We start from the raw sequence: 21,004 nt of genomic DNA on the forward strand, positions 1-21,004 counted from the left end.
CTGAGAAGTTGTAGAGATAGACCAGTTCAGGTGACAAGAGGACAGAATATCCCAGCACCTGCCCAGGTACCACACAAACCATTTCCCAAAATACAGTAATATTTGCACATTTCCAAAATATATGAGAATGGTCCACATTAAACAGTTTTTTTAACTTTTACGTTACTATTGCTCTTCCTCCTCCTATACATTTAATATCCTCTGCACCATATACTCATTGTCCCTCCTCTGCACCATATACTCACTGTCCCTTCTCTATACATGTCTAAACAATCTGGAAACCTTTACCTACCTATACTATACCTGTAGTATGACCTGTGGAATTTTTCCTAATTCTGTCCATTCTTTTCTCTAGAGTTAATCACAATGACAAACTTGAGGATAAATTTCACTCGCCTCTTCACGCTTGGAGACACTCTTTTGGGCCGAAAGCGCAGAAATCCTCAGAATAAATATTACTACGCTCTGTACGATATGGTGGTGAGGGGCAGCTGCTTCTGTAACGGGCACGCCTCTCAGTGCACACCAGCAGGGGGCAGAGGAGACGTCTTCACCGAGCCAAGGATGGTATGGACCAGAACACACTTTAATCTATGAAGAAGTTCCACAACTGTTACAGTATTGAACTTCAGCTTCAAGAGATCATCATGGATAAAGAGCTTTTTTTCTGGAACATTCTGATGAAACAATGGTCATTATCTTTGTTGGCGATTAGCATGATTCTATAAACTGTCCCACAGATGATTACTGTGTAGCATTATTATCACGATAAACCAAGTAATTGCTTATTGTCCCATCCTCAGGCACAGAATGGCAGTCAGTTTGGCCACAGATGTTAAAGCTTCACCATGTAACTTTTTAGCCAAAAAAGTAAACTGCCATAAAATGCACTTTGGAAAGTGCAGTGTCTATTCCAGTGGCTCTCTCATGTCCCTGGGCCATGTGTTGGGGGTCACGATGAATCATGACTTACTGCTATAACAATAAAATGATTGAGTGTGAGAAATAAATCATCATCCAAATTAGGTCAGAAACATGCTTAAACTTGTCAATTTTATAGCGATGCCATTGTGGAGGACGATAGTGGGTCCTTAGGATATTTTCAGAACGATAAGATCCCTGTTCTCAAAAAGAGAACGCCTGGTCTAGTCTACAGAAATCCTCATCAGTGACTTTTTTAATCTGTTCATAATGTTGAGATTTTTTTGATCAGGTCCATGGTCAGTGTGTCTGTCAGCACAACACCGCTGGGCACAACTGTGAGCGGTGTCAGGACTTTCACCATGACTCCCCCTGGAGGCCGGGAGGAGAAGACAACGCTAATATTTGCAGAAGTAAAAACCTTATTCCACCTTTACAAAAATACTGTTGTTCATGATTTGTGTGCTCATAACGTGTGTTCATGTTGATAGGATGTAACTGTCATGGGCACTCAGACTCCTGCCACTTCGATGTGTCTCGCTTTGAAGCGAGTGGAGAAGTGAGCGGTGGAGTGTGTGAAAACTGCAGAAACAACCGAGAGGGAGATCAGTGCGAACGCTGCCGACCTTTCACCTTTCAGGATCCTCAGAGAGCCCTAGACGACCCCAACGCCTGCATACGTATGATACTTATACACATGCACTCACTGGCAAATAAAATACAAAAACATTGCAACATAGCAGATTTGTTAGATTTGTTGTTTAGAAAAGGAGGCCTCATCCAGCACACTGCAGAGATGGGCAGAGTTCAGAGTATAAAAACAAGACATAGACCTAGTAATAAATGCAGAAGGTTTAGTAGTTGAGTTCAGTTACAGTATTGTCAGCTTTGATTAGTTAAAAAATGTAAAAAAAAAACTGCACACATTAGTTAATGTTTTAAGCATAGTAGTTGAAAGATTTGAGATTCATTTTTTATTGTAATTATTATACCGGCACTGATCCAGGAAATTTGTCTGGATCGGGTATCGGCCCATGATATCGCCTGATCATATATCCTGGTTGAGACTAATATTTACTGACTGATGTAGGTCTGTGACTTCTTAAAAGTTTAAACTTTTATTTGTAAAGAGTTGTTACATAACTACTTGAAGAATAAATAACAATTACATACCACAATTGGATATATTTTGTAATAAGATTTTTTTGGGGTCCTTATACTGATATCAGTTAATATCGGGTACTGGCAGATACTTAAAACCAACGTATCAATATCAATAAAAATAAAATGAAAATGCATCCTAGTGATAATGTAAAGTACAATACAAAAGTACAAGACTCCATCCAATAAGCCCCATAAAGACACAGTGTAAACATCAGGACAATAACATGCAGGTATGATTAACAGTCTTAGCTACAGCATGAAGGGTGAATCATTTCTCTATAAAAATCAGAATATGAATCTATTCACTTTATTGAGTTCACCATATCTGTGTGTTTGTCTCTGTTGTAGCGTGTGACTGCTCCCCTCTGGGCTCGGAGTCGGGGGGTCTGTGTGATGGGCAGACAGGGCAGTGTCTGTGTAAACCCAATGTGGAGGGACAAGGCTGTGACCGCTGTAAACCCGGCCACTACGGACTGAGACAGGACGACCCCCTGGGCTGCCAACGTGAGACCACTACCCACGAGCAGACAGGGGCAGACAGGAGCAGACAGGAGCAGACAGGAGCAATGACACAGAGCACTAACCACATACTGGAGTGCAGTGGTTGAGTTTCAAGTATTGCACATTTTAATCATTTTTTTCTTAGACAAGTGTTACAGACAGAATACTCAATATTCTAATCTTGCAAAATGTTTCTATTTTCCAGTCTCTAGAATAGACTAGAATAGACAATTTCAGTTTTTCTATTTACAGAGTCTACTGGGATGATGTTTACAGTGACATCAGCTCCCACTGGATGCACAAAAGTCAGGGAGTCATTTCTTTTATTAAATTGTTTTAGATCAATATAATATATTTATTAAATACAAATATAATATATTTATATTTATTTATTTATATATATATAATATATAATAATTCTAATATAATGATCCACAGGTGTCATAGATAGATGATGTGTTTTTAACCACTGCCTTGATCAAACTTGTTTCTAATTGCCTCTTAACACTAAACCTCATTGCTCCTGTTTTTTCCCCACACTGAATATCCCACTACCTCTGTAATCATATAGTGTGTGTATGTGTGTGTGTGTGTATTTGTATCTAAACTGTCCCTGGTCTGTTGTAGCGTGCAGTTGTCACCCTCTGGGCAGTGTTGGTCCCTGTGACGTTCAAACTGGAATCTGCCAGTGTGAAGTTCTGGCTGTGGGATCCTCCTGTGACCGCTGTGCGGTGAGGCTTTACTGACCTCTAGTGGTGGCAGATCCAAGCTTAGGTTAACTGAAATCATCTTTAAAGGTCTTATATTACATCAAATTGGCTCTTGTGAACTTTTAGCTATGTTAGAATGCTGTTATGTCAAAAACATACTTGGATTTGTGTTTTAATCCTGGTTTATTAATCTGTCCACATCTCTAAAGCTCAAAATGCACAGTTTCACCTTGTGATGTCATGTAGGGGTACTTTTCAAATTAACAGCTACCTTTTACCTTTAGTTCAGTAGAGACTGCTGATTCCAAGGCTGAAATCATTGAATTATTCTACTGAAGGGGTATGGAGTTTAAAAACACACTGGAGCCTTTCCTGTATTACCACATGACAGCACAATATGGAACAGTGTGTTGAGAGAAGAACTCTAAATCTGCAGGGTTTGTGTGTTAAACATGTGTGGATGAAACAAAACAACTCCAGGTCTGTTAGTGATGAGGAAACTACATTAGAACATAGATAAGAAAATGAGTGAAGTAATTTTAGAAACTTCACATTCTCTGTATCTCAAACTATGTCATTTTACATAGCTCAAAAATAAATAGGCTGACTTGAATAGTACATGGAAAGTTTGATTGTGTTGTGTCATAAAGGGTGTGTGTGATGTTTGCAGCCGGGGCACTATGGTTTGGTGAATGGTATTAGATGTGCTCCTTGTGACTGTGACATCGGAGGAGCTCACAGCAATATGTACGTAAAACTGTTTCACTTTGCCAGTCATGATGTCTATAGTTGGGAATGAGTTGTTAATGAACACAATTAACATTAACCACGATTTAGTCTAAAAAAAAAAAATTTAAAGGTCCCATATTATGGAAAATGAACTTTAAACTTTTGTCATATTAAAGTTTTGTATACTGTCCTAAAAACTTGAAAAACAGAAGTAGTTTATTTTAAAATTATTCCTCTCTTTCTTAACACATTCTAATTCATTTGTAGAAGTTTCATGATGACTAAAGCCAGTGAAGACATTTCTTTATTGATACATTGCAGCTGATGTCGTGAATGTTCCCTGGGGGTGTGAAGCTAAGTGGCGGCTCCACTCTGTCTGAAGCTTTGTTAGACTTTATTCTAAGATTTATTTTAACACAATCTGAACAGAAAGAACTGATTTAGCTGGAACTACAATAGGTGAGCTGTTAAACAAGTCTCTCACACATAAAATACAATTACATTAGCCAACAGTTTTTAAGTTAATCTCTTTCACCTTTTCGTTGAAAATCAAACTCCTAAACAGGACCATGAAGTGTCGTATCCATTACAAGACCTGACACAGGACTTTTGTGACAGTGTTTGTTAATGTGTGCATTGTGTCGCCATAACTTCTGAACATTCCACTATACACATAAATGTAGGTCACACCCAGTGTGATGCCACTGCAAAGTATCACGAAATTAAATTATATTGCATTTTTATTATATAACACGTAATACCAATGCGTCCAAATAAAAAACAGGATTATGCATAGTATAGTACAGGGGTCTCCAACCTGTAGCTCAACCCCTTTCCAAGTTGCTCACCAAAGGATTTCTGAATCATTTTGTATCGTATTGTGCTGAATGACTCAAATTTGATGAACTACATTGTAAATATATCATTTTGATGCCTGACTCTGTGCATTAATAATGGTTTATGTTTTATAGGTATCTAACTGTTCCACATCTAAGGCTTTCCTATGCTCAAAATTAGTAGCTAGTTGGCTTCTTTTTTTTTGTGTAAAGTTAGCTCACCAGATGATAAAGGTTGGAGATCCCTGGTATGGGACCTTTATAAATAGTTAAAACAATAACACAAATCCTGACATGAAATAGAACTGTCTCTTCTCACTAACACTGATCCTGTGACCTCTCCCTTAGGTGTAACGGTGACACTGGGCAGTGCCAGTGTCTCCCAAACATGAACGGGCGCCGCTGCTCAGACCCTCGACCTGGGTACTTCCTGCCACAGCTAGACTACTTCCTATACGAGGCCGAACTCGCCGCTCCCCTTGAAACGAGACCACCTCCTCCACCCTATCCTCCAACCTATCCACCAACCTATCCTCCAGCCTATCCACCAACCTATCCTCCAGCCTATCCTCCAACCTATCCTCCAGCCTATCCTCCAACCTATCCTCCAGTCATTCCTCAAACCTATCCTCCAGCCTATCCTCAAACCTATCCTCCAGCCTATTATCCAACCTATCCTCCACCCTATTATCCAACCTATCCTCCACCATATCCTCCACCATATCCTCCACCCTCTCCGGTCCCTCCTTCTCCTATAGTAAGTACACAGGGTTAAAATGCTCAGTGTTTAACTATTTACTGTTTAATAGATGTTAACCCCATTTTATTTCCTTGTCTTTTATATTTGAACTGTGGTGTGGAGTACTATACATGTGTTGTTACATTTAAAAGACTCAAGGTTCAAGGAGTCTTGATTATCAACATTAATACAGACCACACACACACCCAAAACAACTTAGATAAACTATATTGGTCTTCAAGAGCTGTACAAAAACAAAACAAACAAAAAAAAGAGTATGGTTATGAATAGTTAATTTGGGATCTATTCAGACATTATTCCATAACAGTAACATTACACTTAAATCTGTGCTTTATTTTAACACAATCTGACTTAGATGGAACTACAACAGTTTACCACACTCACCGTATTTGTTGAAAATCAAATTAAACAGGACCATAAATGCTTGTATTGATCACAGACTCCTGAAAATATGTTGTTTATATCAATTTCAGACAATCTTAAAACTTTTTGACTGCTAATGTGTGCATTGTGCCACCATGCTAACTCCTAAGTATTCCACCATAAAGATAGAGATACATGAAGAACACCCCCAAACTGCAGATTATCTATTATCTGAAGATTATTTTGAGCATTTGCTAATATTCAGGATTTGTGCAGAAGTGAATACTGTTTAAAATACTGACACCAGCTTTGGTTGTGTTCTCAGCAAAGCCCCATCATCCTCCCCAAGTGTGAGCAGTATTACAGAGAGCAGGGTTACGACTTCAAGATTTCCAATGGACAAGTGGTTCTGGTTCGAAGGGCCAAACGAAATGCACGCCGCAGAAGACAGGTCGGTACAGTGTTTCTCATTTCACCATTATAATTCCGTGATATCTTCGTACTCTGGACAAGACTCTGATCTTCTTGTATGTGTTCATAGTATGGTAGGATTCCTCTGGAGCCTGGAAATGCTCTTCAGATCGTCCCCCGAGAGAGAGCCTCCGGTCAGCTCATCACCTGGACTGGGCTGGGTCTGGTCAGGGTTCAGACTGGAGCTGGACTCAGGTTCACTGTGGACAACCTGCCGCTGTCTATGGACTATCAGCTGGTGATCCGCTACGAGCCAGAGGTGAAAACAGTAACATCTCACTCCTATAAAACATGTCCTCTTTTGCTATATACATAAATGAGGGATGGGCTAGTATGGATTTTTGCAGCCAATACTGGTATCTGATTAGTTAAGTTTATCTTGCTATTGTGGCCACAAATCAATATTTCTGTTTTATTTTTCCCTTCAGTCTCCCTCTGATTGGTTGGCTTCTTTGAGCATCACCACTTTATCTCCTGGAGACCAAAAGTGTGAAACTGAATCCGTAAGAAGTGGAATATTAACGTTGACTGGAAACTCAAGGTATCACATGGACATTTAACAATAGAAATGAGAAATTTGTCAAAAAAATGCAGGTCTGAGAAAGAATATACCACACTGTAAAATCTAATAAGTAGACCTTACTTGAAAATATCTAGGAAACCGATTGCTTTGAAAAATCTGACTAAAGTGGAGTGTGAATCTAAAGCTGAGCTACAAGTAATTCCTCAGTGTAGTGTTCAGTGAATTCCTCTTTCATCTGACTAGGCAGAGCAAGTGAAGTGAACTTTAGTTTTCATTCATAGAACTCATGTTGTGAAGCTGTGCCAACGAATCAATCAATTCCTCAAATCTGAAATATGTAGTCACCTTTACTTTAACAGTAAGTTCTTCTTATTTGAACAAACCAATGAAACTGATGCCTTGAATTAAGCAAGTAAATGTTCCTTATATACACAAGTTAAAGTAAAAACAGGTTCTATTCTACAATGCCATTTAGATCTACATCAGGTACAAGGATTTGAATATTTATTAGTCTTTGGAAAAAACTTAGAACATTTTAGTTCAGCTTAAGTTCAAAACACATTGTAACATGTGTAACAATAAAATAACAGAGCTCAACCAAGACCCCGAACTTAGGGCACAAAAAATGCTGGAAGAAACGAAACAGGCAAACAGGTGTAATTGAGCAATTATACTGAATGAACAGAGGGAGGATATAGAGACATTCTGGGAGGATCAGGGAATGAGTCGCAGGTGTAGTAAAAACACGGAGGTAACAAAAGGAGGAGTGGAATGACTGGGAAATGGAGCTGGACTCTTGGCAATAATACTTCACTGTTGAAGTTATTTGTCTCATTCAAGTTGACCTTAGTCTAATTGACTAAGTAATGTGCTTTTTTCACCCTGAAAGTAACTGTTACCCCTAACCCTAACCACAATCATTACAATCCACAAATTCCAATTATAGTGCAAGATATGAGTAAAGAGCTTGGGATCAAGTATCAAAAAATTATTATTTATTATCATTAGCAAAATCTGCAATTTTTGCAAAAAAATATTAGCCACATGCTGAGTTGAGTTGAGCTTAAAAGTCCTGTGTTACACAAAATGGTTTCTTGTGAGCATTAAGAATGTTAGAATGTTGTTACCTCCTTAAAAGCATACCTGGAGATGTGTTTTGTTTTTTATTCACACATGTTTGAGTAACCCTTTAATATTATTAGTCTTTCTACATTTCCAAACCACAAATGCTCTGTTACACCTTGTGTTGTCATGTACTTTTCAAGTTAACAGCTCCTTTTACCTTTAGTTCAGTAGAGATACAAATTTCAAGGTCTGAAATTAACCAAATGATTCTAGTGAAGGTGTATGGAGTTTAAAAACACAGTGGAGCTCTTCTTGACATCACAGGGAGAACAGAGTGTTCAGAGTTTGTGGGTTGTGTGAATGAAACAAAACACAACTCCATGTATGTTGATGAGGAAACAACATTGTAACATTGGACCAAAAATAGCTGAATGGCTAACTAAAAATTCTTTGAGGTGTGGTGCACAAATATCTTTTAATTTACTTTTAATTTCTCTTGTACTTTCACAAATGCGCGACTGAATATGTGTACAATCATGAAAGTGTATACAGTAATACTAATAACATCTGTAATGTGATTCTATTTCAAGGGGCTCTGTGCTGGACTTCCCCGTCTGTCTGAACTCTGGAGGCCGATACTTCATTGATGTCACTTTCAACAAACATCCAGAATCGGACCCAAACTCCAGCTCTCACATCCTCATCGACTCTGTACGTCACACTCATATCTGCACACACGATGCAGGAAGGCAGCTGTTCATTCACACATCATTTTACAAGGGCCACTGTGCATGAAATCATATTATAATCATTTGCAATCACATTGTATTTATTCTTTACATTTGATGCATTACAAAAGGCAAAACTGAACTGCAAAGTTTAGTTTGTTAAAGAAATACCTTATCCTACTCAGCACAACAATGAAACACTCACCCTACACAAAATGGAAAAAAAAAAAAAAAAAAAAAGCTTTATATTACACTAATTTGACTCTTGTGAGCTTTAAGTAATGGTATTACCTCATCTAAAGCATACCTGTAGTTGTCTTTTGTTTCATTCACAAAAAAAAACACAGTGGAGCACTTTCTGTATTACCACATGGCATCACAAGGTGGAGTGTTTTCTGTTTGAGAGAAAAACTAAATATGCAAAATGTGTGAATGAATAGCAAAGGATAAATTCTATCGAATCAAAAAACTCAGGTAAAACAAAAAGACTTATTTTACTGGTGTGAGCTGAAATAGGAGCTGGGAAGGCGTCCAGTTGAGCAGGTAGGTATTGGGCTGGGGGTCTCGTGAAGCAGGTAGGTACTGAATGAGGGGGGTCCGGTGGAGCACGAGTCACAAGATGACCAGGTGAGCAGAGATGGGAGATCCAGGGAGCACAAGTATGGAAAACTACCAAACTGTCAGGGAGTGGAGGAAGAAGCAGGCTGATATAGGCAGGAGTGGATTGGAGATGGATCTTAGGTATGTGATGACAAAGAGGCTGCAGCTGGTGTTGTGAGGCGACTCCTCCCAGGCAGGTGAAACACAGAAGGGAGAAACTGGAGGATCGTGACATTTCGTCCAGTTGACTGAATTTAATTTATCCTTTGCTATGGATGGTGTGAATCAAACAAAACACAGCTCCAGGTACATTTATTGATGAGGAAACATTAAAACATAGATCAAGAAATAGCATTATATGGGCCCTTTATGATTCTGTAATTGTTTAATATGTAACCTGTCATAATTTACTCTATATCCATTCTGTCTTCAACTCTGTCATGTGTTGTGATTATCTCTTGTATTTGCAGTTGGGTTTGATCCCGAGTATCGAGGCGGTTCAGAACCTGTGTTCTCAGACTGACCTGGACTCCTTCAGAAAATTCCACTGCATCGGACTGGCCACTGAAGCTGGACCACACGACGCTCTCCCCGAAGTCTGTGAGGGGCTGGTCAAGAGCATGTCCGCACGCATCCACAAAGGGGCGATACGTAAGCACTGATGTTTCTACTGCAGTATTCACTGTGGAGATCATGAACAAGTCATTCAAGTCTTCAGCAGTTCTGTACAAAAAAAAATAAAATTCTGATACACAAAGATCCTGAGAAACGTTTATGTACTTTTTATTGTAACAACAGACATATTAGTAAGTACCAAAAGCTCAAGATTTGGAGATGAGTCCCTGTCCTACTGCTCCTCACTTGTTACCTGAGCGTTATTGAAGGATGATTTCAATACAGGGTTAATAATGTGCACTTTAACCTTACTTTTAACAGTACTAGTCAGCAGAGTAGTAGCAATAGTAATAGTAATAGTAGTTTTAAGGTAATAATGAAATAATGCAAATATTTTTCTTGTCTCTTTCAGCTTGTGGGTGCAATTCTGAAGGCTCGGTCGGACCCTACTGCAGTAAACTAGGTGGGGCTTGTGAGTGTGAACCGAACGTGATTGGCCGATGCTGCGATTCATGTGCTCCACAGACCTATGGCTTTGGACCTGAGGGCTGCAAACGTGAGTCATTTTAGACAACTTACACTTTGTAACAGTAGAAGTGCAGTTTGAGAATCATTAACAAATTGTAACAATGTAGGTAAGACAAAGATAATGAAAAAGACATTGGCCAATCAGAATTTTTCACAGAGGTCCCCCACTTAGAAAACTGCTCAAAAACTCACTTTGGGCTGTGAGTTGTAGGGCCCATATTACGCTATTTTCTGATCGATGTTATATATTGTAGTTTCATCATCACAAACAGACCTGGAGTTGTGTTTTGTTTCATTCAAACATGTTTAATACACAAAGCCTGCGTATTTAAGCTCAGTCATTCATCCCAGAGTTCACAGAGTCATTAAGTAAACAACAATTTTAAAAGTGCTTCAGTACATACAAAATTATGATATTATTGATGAATAAATTGAAGTTTTATGTTTTTTTTATGTGATAGCCTATAATGACATTCATACTGAATTAAATGTCTTCACAGACTTGGATAGTTTTTTTTGGCAAAGTCAAATAAACACAAAGTGGGTATTTGGGTATACAGTGAATTCACTTTTTTGTTCCTGCTGTAATAAGACATTCTAAACATGAGGCTCCACTGTCTCTACATCATTTAAATCCTCTGACTTTAAGTTCATGTTCTGAGGTACTTTTTTGCTGTTTACATAATTTCTTTGCTATTTAGCTCAGTGTAAACAAAAGATTACTTTTCCAATTGAAACCCATACAGAATCATGCTGTAAACATCATATATGAAAAATGGCTTTGTACATATACTTTTACACCAACATGTGTTCTTTTTATAATCATTTAAAATATAATTGTCTGAGCCTTTTAATAACGATAATAATGATTCCTTTTAATAATAGAGCACTTTTTGGGCTCTCAAACACACTTTTCACTGCAATGTTCTTATACTCCACATTCTGGTGGCAAGATACTGATGGAAGTGAGGCTCTCAAAACTGTGCCGTTGGTTTTTATACTGGTAAATGTGGGTGAAGTGTCTTGCCTAAGGACACAGACAGTATTTACCAGAGCCATTGCTGCCTCCACTGTGGAACCTGCAGTCACGGTGGTTTTCCGTCAATACTAACCAGGCCAGCCCTTTATTCTGTATTTCTGATCATATGTTTCATACTTCTGTTAATGCCCCTGCATATGTATCTAGACCTTACAATTTCCTCATCAAAAACTATGTTTACAAAAAAAAAATACTGTCTTCCACACCTAGACACTAATCCCAGACAGCCTCACCTAAACTAAACTGTAAGGCCTTTGGACATAATGAAACAATCTGATATTTTCCATAGTAAAGTGTTTGGATGAGCAGCTTTAGGACATATGTATCTGATACTGTACCTCTGCTGTTCTTACAAATACATGGAGTAAAAGTCAAATACTGTCTGCCAGTGTTCTCCAGGACTCCTGTAGCTCCACATACTCTCACCCAGTCACATCCACCTGGACCCTGAAGGGAGGGGCTAGGGCCAGCATTCCCCCAAGGCAAAATTAGATCCATTTCAAACATTCACCATATAAGATAAAAAAATAACTTAATTATTTACAAATTGTGTCAGAACACTAACTTGAAGTCAGAGGGTTCAGCAATTATATAGAAATTAGATTTTAAATGGTTAATACTCTGTATGAAGGCAAGTTGAAAAATAGTGCTTATAATGGAAGACAGTGGAAAATTACATGCATTTCCATTGTTGACCATATAAGGTAAAATTATATCATCCTCCAAAAAATATGTCAAAACACTAATTTGAAGCCAGAGGTTTTAGAAAATATCTAACCCTTAGATATTATGTGCTTTACACTTTGTACAATGTCAGATTGAAAAATAGTGATTATAATGGAAATCAGTTGATAATTTTTGTGCTCATGGGCCTAGAACGAATTAGAATAGCCTAAGATTGAAAAACTGATGGGACAATGTTAAAACACTCAAAGATGCATCACTCCGCCAAAATTGTGATGATGTCATGTGGTAACAGAAAATGCTCCACTAGGTGTTTAAATTCAGTACACTTTCACTATAATCATTTGGATAATTTCAACCCTGGAATTGCCAATCTCTACTGAACTAAAGGTAAAAGATAGCTGTCAACTTAAAAACTCTGACTTGATGGCATCACAAGGTGGAGCGTTTTGAGCTTTGGAGATGTAGACAAACTAATAATAAAGGGTTACTCAAACATGTGTGAATGAAACAAAAAAGCACACAACAAAACAACACAGCAGGTCTGCATTTGATGAGGAAATGACATAACATAGATCAGAAAATAGCGTAATATAGGACCTTTAAGGCTTATCGTATCCTATATCAAATGCTGTCTTAAACTCTTATATGTTGTACATGTTTTTTAATAAATGAGCTCACTGTGTGTGTTATTCCAGCGTGTGAGTGCGACCCTCGTGGCTCTGAGTCGGATCTCTGTGATCAGGTGAGGGGACAGTGCGCGTGTCGGCGGGAGGTGTCAGGGCGCCGCTGTGACCGCTGTCAGCCCGGATACTGGGGATTCCCACACTGCAGGGTCTGTGAATGCAACGCTCTGTCTGAGATCTGCGACCAAGAGACGGGATACTGCATTGACTGTAGGGAGCACTCTACCGGGCCGCACTGTGAAAGGTCTGGGCGCTATTTATAATTTAAACTTCAATTTGAAATGTTGTCTTTAGTGACTCCTAGTCCAGTTTGTCATTCGTGGGTTTCAGCTTCCTCACATTTGTAGTTGCGTTTGAGTATGAAAGAATAAGAACACACATCAATTTAACCCACTGACGCCGGATGCTGCGCAGCGCAGTGCTGAGTCCCCTGTCCGGATTGTCTGGCGATCAGCGTAACTGGTAAAGTCGGGGCCACACCTGGAAGCATGGGGGGCTTGTCCTCCTCTCGCTTCCATTCACTCCCATAGAGAGACGCAAAACTGCCGGAGCTGTATTGTCGCGTTAAACCTTCTTTATCGTGGCGTATTATTTCTCCATTGAAAAATAATCCAAATGTATCCCCCACATGTTCCCATCAAGACCTGGTTTGAAGTAACAAACGTTGCGCTTTACTGCAGTGCATGAACGCGCTCAAACACTTGATCTGTTCGCTGTTCCAGACACTCCTATAACAGGTGCCATATCGCTATGTCGTGTAACAAATAAACATGGTCAAACACAAAAATGCTGACAGTGACAATGAAAGTGAAGACACGGACAACATTTGTGTTTGACCATGTTCATTTGTTACACGATATAGCGATATGGCACCTGTTATAGGAGCGTCTGGAGCAGCGACTAGATCAAGTGTTTGAGTGCGTTCATGCTCTGGCAGTAAAGAGCAACGTTTGTTACTCCAAACCAGGTCTTGATGGGAACATGTTCGGGATGCATTTGGATTATTTTTCAATGGAGAAATAATACGCCACGATAAAGAAGGTTTAACGCGACAATACAGCTCCGGCAGTTTTGCGTCTCTCTATGGGAGTGAATGGAAGCGAGAGGAGGACACGCCCCCCATGCTTCCAGGTGTGGCCCCGACTTTACCAGTTATGCTGATCGCCAGACAATCCGGACAGGGGACTCAGCACTGCGCTGCGCAGCATCCGGCGTCAATGGGGTAAGACAGGTGCGTTTGAGGAGAGGGAGCAGCCCAGAACAAAGAGAACAATCCTGCACATTGTCTTACTTGCAAAATGTGAGATTTATTATATTATTTATATTTCTGCACTAGGCCTTCATCAGGCGTTGGTTTACCTGATGAAGCAAAGCAAGGAAACGTTGTATGTCCTAATAAATCTCACATTTTGCAAGTAAAACAGCAGGCAGGACTGTTCTCTATTAGGGATGTAACAATATCCAAGTTTCACGATACGATATCGTCACGGTATGAACCTCACGGTACAATATTTATTGCAATATCGTGGGAAAGCTCACGATATGGTGGGGAGGCTCACGATTAGGGATGTAACAATATCCAAATCTCTTGGTATGATATTTTCACAAAATACTATACTGTACAATCACTGTACAATATTTATTGTGATATTTTGTGGAGGCTAAACAGCTGAAACTCTTAATATGCTACTTTTTCCTCTTAAAATGCCTTAAATTAAGACTTAAAAGTGTTTAGAACTGTTATTTCTTCTTGTAGTCTACACTGAAATGAAGCAAAGGATCATGGTCTATGTAGTTCCCTCTTTCTTTGGCTATTGCTGCACCATAACTCTTCATTTAAGCAAAGAGACTTGTAATTCGATATATTGTGATGGTCCACGATATTATTGTGAGAACTTTGATGATATATAATATCACGATATTTCAGTTATTGTTACATCCCTATTTTATATGGTTACGTTGGAGTAAAAACACCTGCAGAACTTACAAGGCCTATATTATATTATTTTTTTATCTTAGTTATAATGTTTCCTCATCAAAAACATACCTGGAATTGTGTTTTGTTTCATTCACACAAACCCTGCTTATAGTTTTATAGGCTGAGTTCTTCTCTCACACGAAAAACACGCTGTTCCACCTTGTAATTTTCTACTGGGTTTTTAAACTCCATGCAGCTTCACTAGAATCATCATAATTTCAGCTCTGGAATTGCCAAGCTCTATTGAACTGAAGGTTCACTTGAAAACTACCACTTAATGAGACCACAAGGTGGAACAGACAACACTTTGATCTTTTGAGATGTAGATAGACCAGAATAAACCAGAATATCTCAACCGTGTGTGAATGAAGCAAAACACAACTCTGGTATGTTTAAGGAGGTAACATTATAACATGGCTTAACAAGAATCCATTGTGTAGTATAGGATCTTATAAAACCTAAATTGTGTATGAGACTGTAATTGTGTATACCTACACCATCTAGTTGTGCAGAGGGTTTCTATGGCAACCCGATCTCCAGAGTCCCCTGTGAGCCCTGTCTGTGCCCTGACCTGTTGGAGAGCCGACGGTTCTTTGCCTCGAGCTGTGAGCAGGACCCAGAGACTCAGAGGCTCAGCTGCAGGTGCCTAGAGGGCCACACCGGTGAGATGGTTCATACGTTTAATACAATACTGAATGTCAACTGTGGAGAGTGCTGTCTGCTAATACTAATGATGAGATTACACTTATGAGGATATTGGTAACCTTAATGTTTAAAGAATTCCTGACCCTAAGACCCAACTAACTCATCCACTGGAACTATTCACTAATTCTACAACTTTAATTAGTTATAATAAAGCATGGAGAAGACTTCATACTAAGCCATGTTAGAATGTTGTTACCTCCTCAAAAACATACCCAGAGTTGTGTTTTGTTTCATTCACACATGTTTGAGTAACCCATTATATCTCCAAAGCTCAAAATGCTCTGTTCCACCTTGTGATGTCATGCATTGGTAGTTTTCAAGTTAGCAGATACCTTTTATCTTAAGTTCAGTTAGAGATTGGCATTTCCAGGACTGAAATTATCCAAATGATTCTAGTGAAAGTGTACTGAGTTTAAAAACAAAGTGGAGGACTTCCTGTATTACTACATGACATCACAAGGTGAAATACTGAAAATAGCGTATTATGGGCCTTTTAAAAATGATTCAGGCTTAGTAACTTCTTAATTACATAATACCCTAACCTCTTTAATTAAGTTGGAGTCATTCTTAGTAAACTATATGTTCCTTATGAATTAAGTATTTCTTCATGCTTCAGTAAGGCTGTAAATAGTGTAGATTTTTGCTTAGACCTATAGAATTTGTGCTAGTACAAAAAAAAAAAAAATCCCATCTATTCCTGTGGCTTTATTCCTCCTGTGTGACAGGCCCTCAGTGCGAGCGCTGCAGCCCTGGATACTTCGGTGACCTGTTGTTGCCGGGGGCGCGGTGTGAAAAGTGTGACTGTAACAACAACGTCGACCCAAGTGACCAAGAGGCGTGTGATGGAGTGACCGGGGAGTGTCTGCGCTGCCTTCACAACACCGGGGGGCGCTACTGTGAGGAGTGCAAGCCCGGCTACTACGGCAGTGCTCAGGACCAAGACTGCAAAGGTGAGGAACATTACGGTGTCACCTGGGCTTTTACTGACCCCTGGTGAGCCGAAATATGTCAGAAAAATGATCTCAAACTGTTCTAGAACAGACTTTCCTGCTATGGAGACAGACATGGTTTTGTTCTATGAGGAAAATCAAAAAAGATTTGATTTTACCCATTTAAAGGAGACATATTATGCAAAATAGGTTAACCTCTTTATTTGAATACATTTATTTATTCCATGTTGGAGTAAAAATGTAATGTATTGCCTATTGAATTAATCTTTAAATTGTTTATTTATGCTAACATTACTTTTATATGGCAATGTGAATGTTAAACATGCAGAAAGGATCATTTGTAATACAGTACTACTGTTCAGCTTGCTTTTAAACTGTTAGATTCTTTCCTCATGAAAAACATACAGAGTTGTTATTTGTTTTAATCTTATATGTTTGTTTCATTAATCCATTCATACAAATCCATTTTCTCTGAGCCCTCAGAAATGCTCTGTTCACATTTTGCCCAGATGGTTGCATCACAGATAAAACTCTTGAATTATTCTGCACAGTTTTTGAGTATACAAACCACCAATAAACCGATTCTGTGCTCATATTGTGTTCACACACATCTGTCTATTAGCAGAGCATTCACATGGCCTGAGAGCTTCATTTGTCTCATTTGTGAGTGTCTTCTCTCAGAATGCTCGTGTGACCGCAGAGGGACCGAGGTGACCCTGTGCCCCATGCAGAGCCCCTGTTTCTGTGACATTCAGACAGGACAGTGCCCCTGCAGGTCAGGGGTGAGAGGTGCGCTGTGTGACGAGTGTGAAGACGGCTACTGGAACTTGGCTGCGGGCTGTGTGCCGTGCTCCTGCGACTCAGCAAACGCTCTCTCCAATGTCTGTGACAAGGTGAGGAGCTGTGGTCACTATTTATTTAATAGTATTTTAGTCAGAGGTGAGTAAAGCTCTAATGTTACTTCAAAATAATATTGTTTAAGTAAAAGTACAAAGTAGTGGTCCAAGAAATCACTCAAGTAAGAGTATGATAAAAATAAATCATTTCATTTCAGAAACCATTTCAGATTTTCAACTTTAACAATTGTAGAATCTTGGAAAGAGTAACCAAAACTTGAAGGAAAGGTACTTGCACACTGAACACTGATGTAAAAGTACTTGGACTAAGTATGTTGTTTGAAAACTTAAGTAAAAGTAAAAACTTAAGTAAAAGTGACTTAAGTAAATATTGCTACCCAGATCCGAATTAAACTAACTATTTCAGAAAAGAAGTTACCGGAAGAACTCTGCACATCTGATTAGGAAGACACTATCTGACAAAGATTTAGAGATGAGCAAAATATAAATTGTTAAAATTAGAATTTTGTCTATATGGTGGACATACAGTGGACAGTGTTGGGAAGGTGACTTTTAAAATGTATTCCCCTACAGATTACAGATTACACACCCCAAAATGTAGTTTGTAACGTAATCCATTAAATTACTTAAAGTGAGTAACGTAATCTGATTACTTTGGATTACTTGATATTGTCATGTTTTTTTAAACGACATGAATGTACCAACCACATCCTGAAAATTATTGTTTGTTGTCTTCAAATTGTCTGAGCCCAAGTCTCCATGAATAAGCAACTGTTTACTGTAGAGAAACAAAGACCACGATATTTTAACATAAGAGGTTTTGTCTGTTAAAAGACAGTAACAAGATAAGCCTTTCCTTAACCATATTAAAAAATATTATTGATAGAGAAATTATTTTTTATATGACCTGGTTAGTTCTGGTTTAGTTCTGGTTTAGTCGTGGTTTAGTCGTGGTTTAGTCCTAGTTTAGTCCTAGTTTAGACCTGGTTCAGTCCTGCTTTAGTCCTGGGTTAGTCCTGGTTTAGTCCTGATTTTAGACCCGGTTTAGTCCTGAGTTTAGACCGGGTTTAGTCCTAGTTTAGATGTGGTTCAGTCCTGCTTTAGTATTAAATTAGTAAGTCCTGCTTTAGTATTAAACCAGGTCTAAAATCAGGAGTAAACCAGGTCTAAAATCAGGACTAAACCAGGACTAACCCACGTCTAGACCAGGTCTTTAGTTCTGATTTAGTCGTGGTTTAGTTCTGGTTTTAGACCTGGTTTAGTCCTGAGTTTAGATCTGGTTCAGTCCGGGTTTAGTCCTAGTTTAGTCCTGGTTTAGTCCTGGTTTAGTCCTGGTGTTAGTTCTGGTTTAGGGGCGCACAGGAGGAAGCACGGTTTACACGAGAAAACACAATCCACACGCGGCGCACGAGACGGCGGTGTCCACGCTGTAACTACGGAAGGAGACGTGGTCCGCGGGTTCTCAGGTTGATGACGATGATGAAGGTGTGTGTGTGTGTTTGTGTGTGTTTGTGTGTGTTTGTGTGCGCGTCCACTCATGTGGCAGGTCACTATAGGACAGTAGTGCAGATACTATGAGTCTATGCAGGTTGTTTTCACCAGTGCCAGTAGCTCCGGTTTCTGTTTGGGTTTCCGGCAATGAGTGGAATTACTGAAATAAAAAAATAAATGAATGGGATGTAGCACAAAATGTGAAAACAGAAAAATACCGCCTTGTAATCCACTTATTTCAGCAAAGTAACTGTAATCCAATTACCTCTCATTGAAACAGTAACTGTAACGGAATACAGTTACTCATAATTTGTACTCTGATTACGTAACAGCGGTACATGTAATCTGTTACTCCCCAACACTGATAGTGGATGAAATGTAGAAAGAACAATAATCTTCCAGTTGTCTGACCATCTTTCTCTCTCACTCTGAGCTCGTAAATGAAGCCTGTCCCTGTGGTATTTGCAGGTGACCGGTCAGTGTCCCTGTCTGCTGGAGTACGGAGGGAGGAAGTGTGACGAATGTGGAGAAAATCACTTTGGAAACCCAGACCTGCAGTGTGTCTGTGAGTGCTACTTTATTACACATATGAATAATAAAAACACCTCATTCTCAGGTGTAGTTATGGTATTATTGGTTTATTATTGATTTATTGGTTTATTTAGACAGATAGAAAGAGAGAGTAAGTTTATTGATCCTGAATGAAATTTAAGAAAACATTTTACAATTTAAAGCAAGCAACAACATCCATGGAGACGCATTAGCCAAATAATTTTTAAGTCTAAACCCATAAACATCAGGATCACTATCACACTGCATTGTCAGCATATTTTTACAGTAATTATTAGAAAAATTACAGGTAATTTTATGCTATTTTGTAGTCAGTAATTGATGTTATTAGTGAAGTATGTCTGTGCTTTCTCTGTATGGCATTTGTTTGGGTTCTTTGTTAGACCAGTGTATTTAAGTGCATAGCATCCCTTAATTGGCCACTCATTATTTGTGCAACATGTAAATGATTCACCGTATCTGATACCTTTATCTTCTAGTATTTGTCATTTGTGAGGCAGGTTTTTTACCTCTTTTAAGTCACTAATCTTTTACTTGGTTCGTTTCTATCACATTTAGCTTTATTACCTTGTGGTAGCCAACGCCAACTCATTTTGGCAAAGCATGCTGCTGTACTATGCAGTTGCACCATTAATCCTACAGAGGGCGACAAGGACCACTTAACCAGGCTAATATCCTCTGTGTTTGTTTATATTAGGCCTGTCGTGATAATTACTATATGGACATATCATTCAGTATATGATGGGTAGAACAATATATTTTGAGGCTCAATATTTATTGTATGTACAATTTGTTTGTAAAGTGGGGAGATTTTTGCCATTTTGATACAAAAAGATTTAAGCTGTAGAGGGCTGAATAAATTGTTTATTCTGCTGTTTATTTGTTGCAGGTCAGGCTTTTTAATGATACTGTCTATTTAAAATGTGTTTATTGGCATTATCTTGCTTTGTCTTGGCTGCATAAAGTAGTTTTAATAAGTTATTGCAATATTTCTCTGTAGCGATATATCGTGATTGAAAATATGTTATCGTGACACCCCGAGTTTATATGTACAGTAACCAAGTTAATAGTGTGGCTATATTTGCTTCATGTATTGTATTTTAAATTGCAATGCTCATAGAGTTTTGTATCTCCTGTTCTTGTTTTAGGCCACACACCCCTTAATCACACTCATCTAAATCCACACATCCAAACATCCAAACTCACCTTGACCCTATAACTGCTCCAATATCTACAATAACGTTGCCTTGTCGTATCAGCCCTTTCTGTGCCCTCTCTGTGCCCACTCTCTAAGTGGAGCCCATCTGTCAGATACTCAGATGTGATTAGCCCACACCCACTCTATCGCAACTGGGCTGCACGAGAAGAGAAACAATACAATATTTGATCACTACATTTCGTATTGCAATAAGGCCTGTAACGATAACAAATTTTGCTGGACGATTAATTGACCAAGAAATTATTGCAATAAACAATAATATTGACATTTTGAGACCAATTTCAACTAATAATGGAATAAAAATGAAAATA

General features: G+C 38.8%; 1 protein-coding gene across 1 annotated transcript in view; it reads left to right on the forward strand.

Annotated features, from left to right (window-relative positions):
- Window positions 1-21,004, forward strand: part of lamb4 (laminin, beta 4) — a 66,263-nt gene that overhangs the window by 16,542 nt on the left and 28,717 nt on the right. The window contains exons 9-26 of the mRNA XM_055155370.1: window positions 356-567; window positions 1,214-1,334; window positions 1,413-1,601; window positions 2,434-2,589; window positions 3,214-3,317; window positions 3,967-4,043; window positions 5,210-5,399; window positions 6,310-6,435; window positions 6,526-6,714; window positions 6,884-6,996; window positions 8,634-8,754; window positions 9,842-10,022; window positions 10,399-10,542; window positions 12,936-13,167; window positions 15,406-15,571; window positions 16,340-16,556; window positions 17,238-17,449; window positions 19,373-19,469. Of these exons, the coding sequence (XP_055011345.1) occupies window positions 356-567; window positions 1,214-1,334; window positions 1,413-1,601; window positions 2,434-2,589; window positions 3,214-3,317; window positions 3,967-4,043; window positions 5,210-5,399; window positions 6,310-6,435; window positions 6,526-6,714; window positions 6,884-6,996; window positions 8,634-8,754; window positions 9,842-10,022; window positions 10,399-10,542; window positions 12,936-13,167; window positions 15,406-15,571; window positions 16,340-16,556; window positions 17,238-17,449; window positions 19,373-19,469 (2,847 nt within the window). The remainder of the gene's footprint in view (window positions 1-355; window positions 568-1,213; window positions 1,335-1,412; window positions 1,602-2,433; window positions 2,590-3,213; window positions 3,318-3,966; window positions 4,044-5,209; window positions 5,400-6,309; window positions 6,436-6,525; window positions 6,715-6,883; window positions 6,997-8,633; window positions 8,755-9,841; window positions 10,023-10,398; window positions 10,543-12,935; window positions 13,168-15,405; window positions 15,572-16,339; window positions 16,557-17,237; window positions 17,450-19,372; window positions 19,470-21,004) is intronic.

The sequence above is a fragment of the Boleophthalmus pectinirostris genome, unplaced genomic scaffold, assembly GCF_026225935.1.
Source record: "Boleophthalmus pectinirostris isolate CB_2022bp ecotype Guang Dong unplaced genomic scaffold, ASM2622593v1 HiC_scaffold_2, whole genome shotgun sequence".
NCBI lineage: Eukaryota > Metazoa > Chordata > Actinopteri > Gobiiformes > Gobiidae > Boleophthalmus > Boleophthalmus pectinirostris.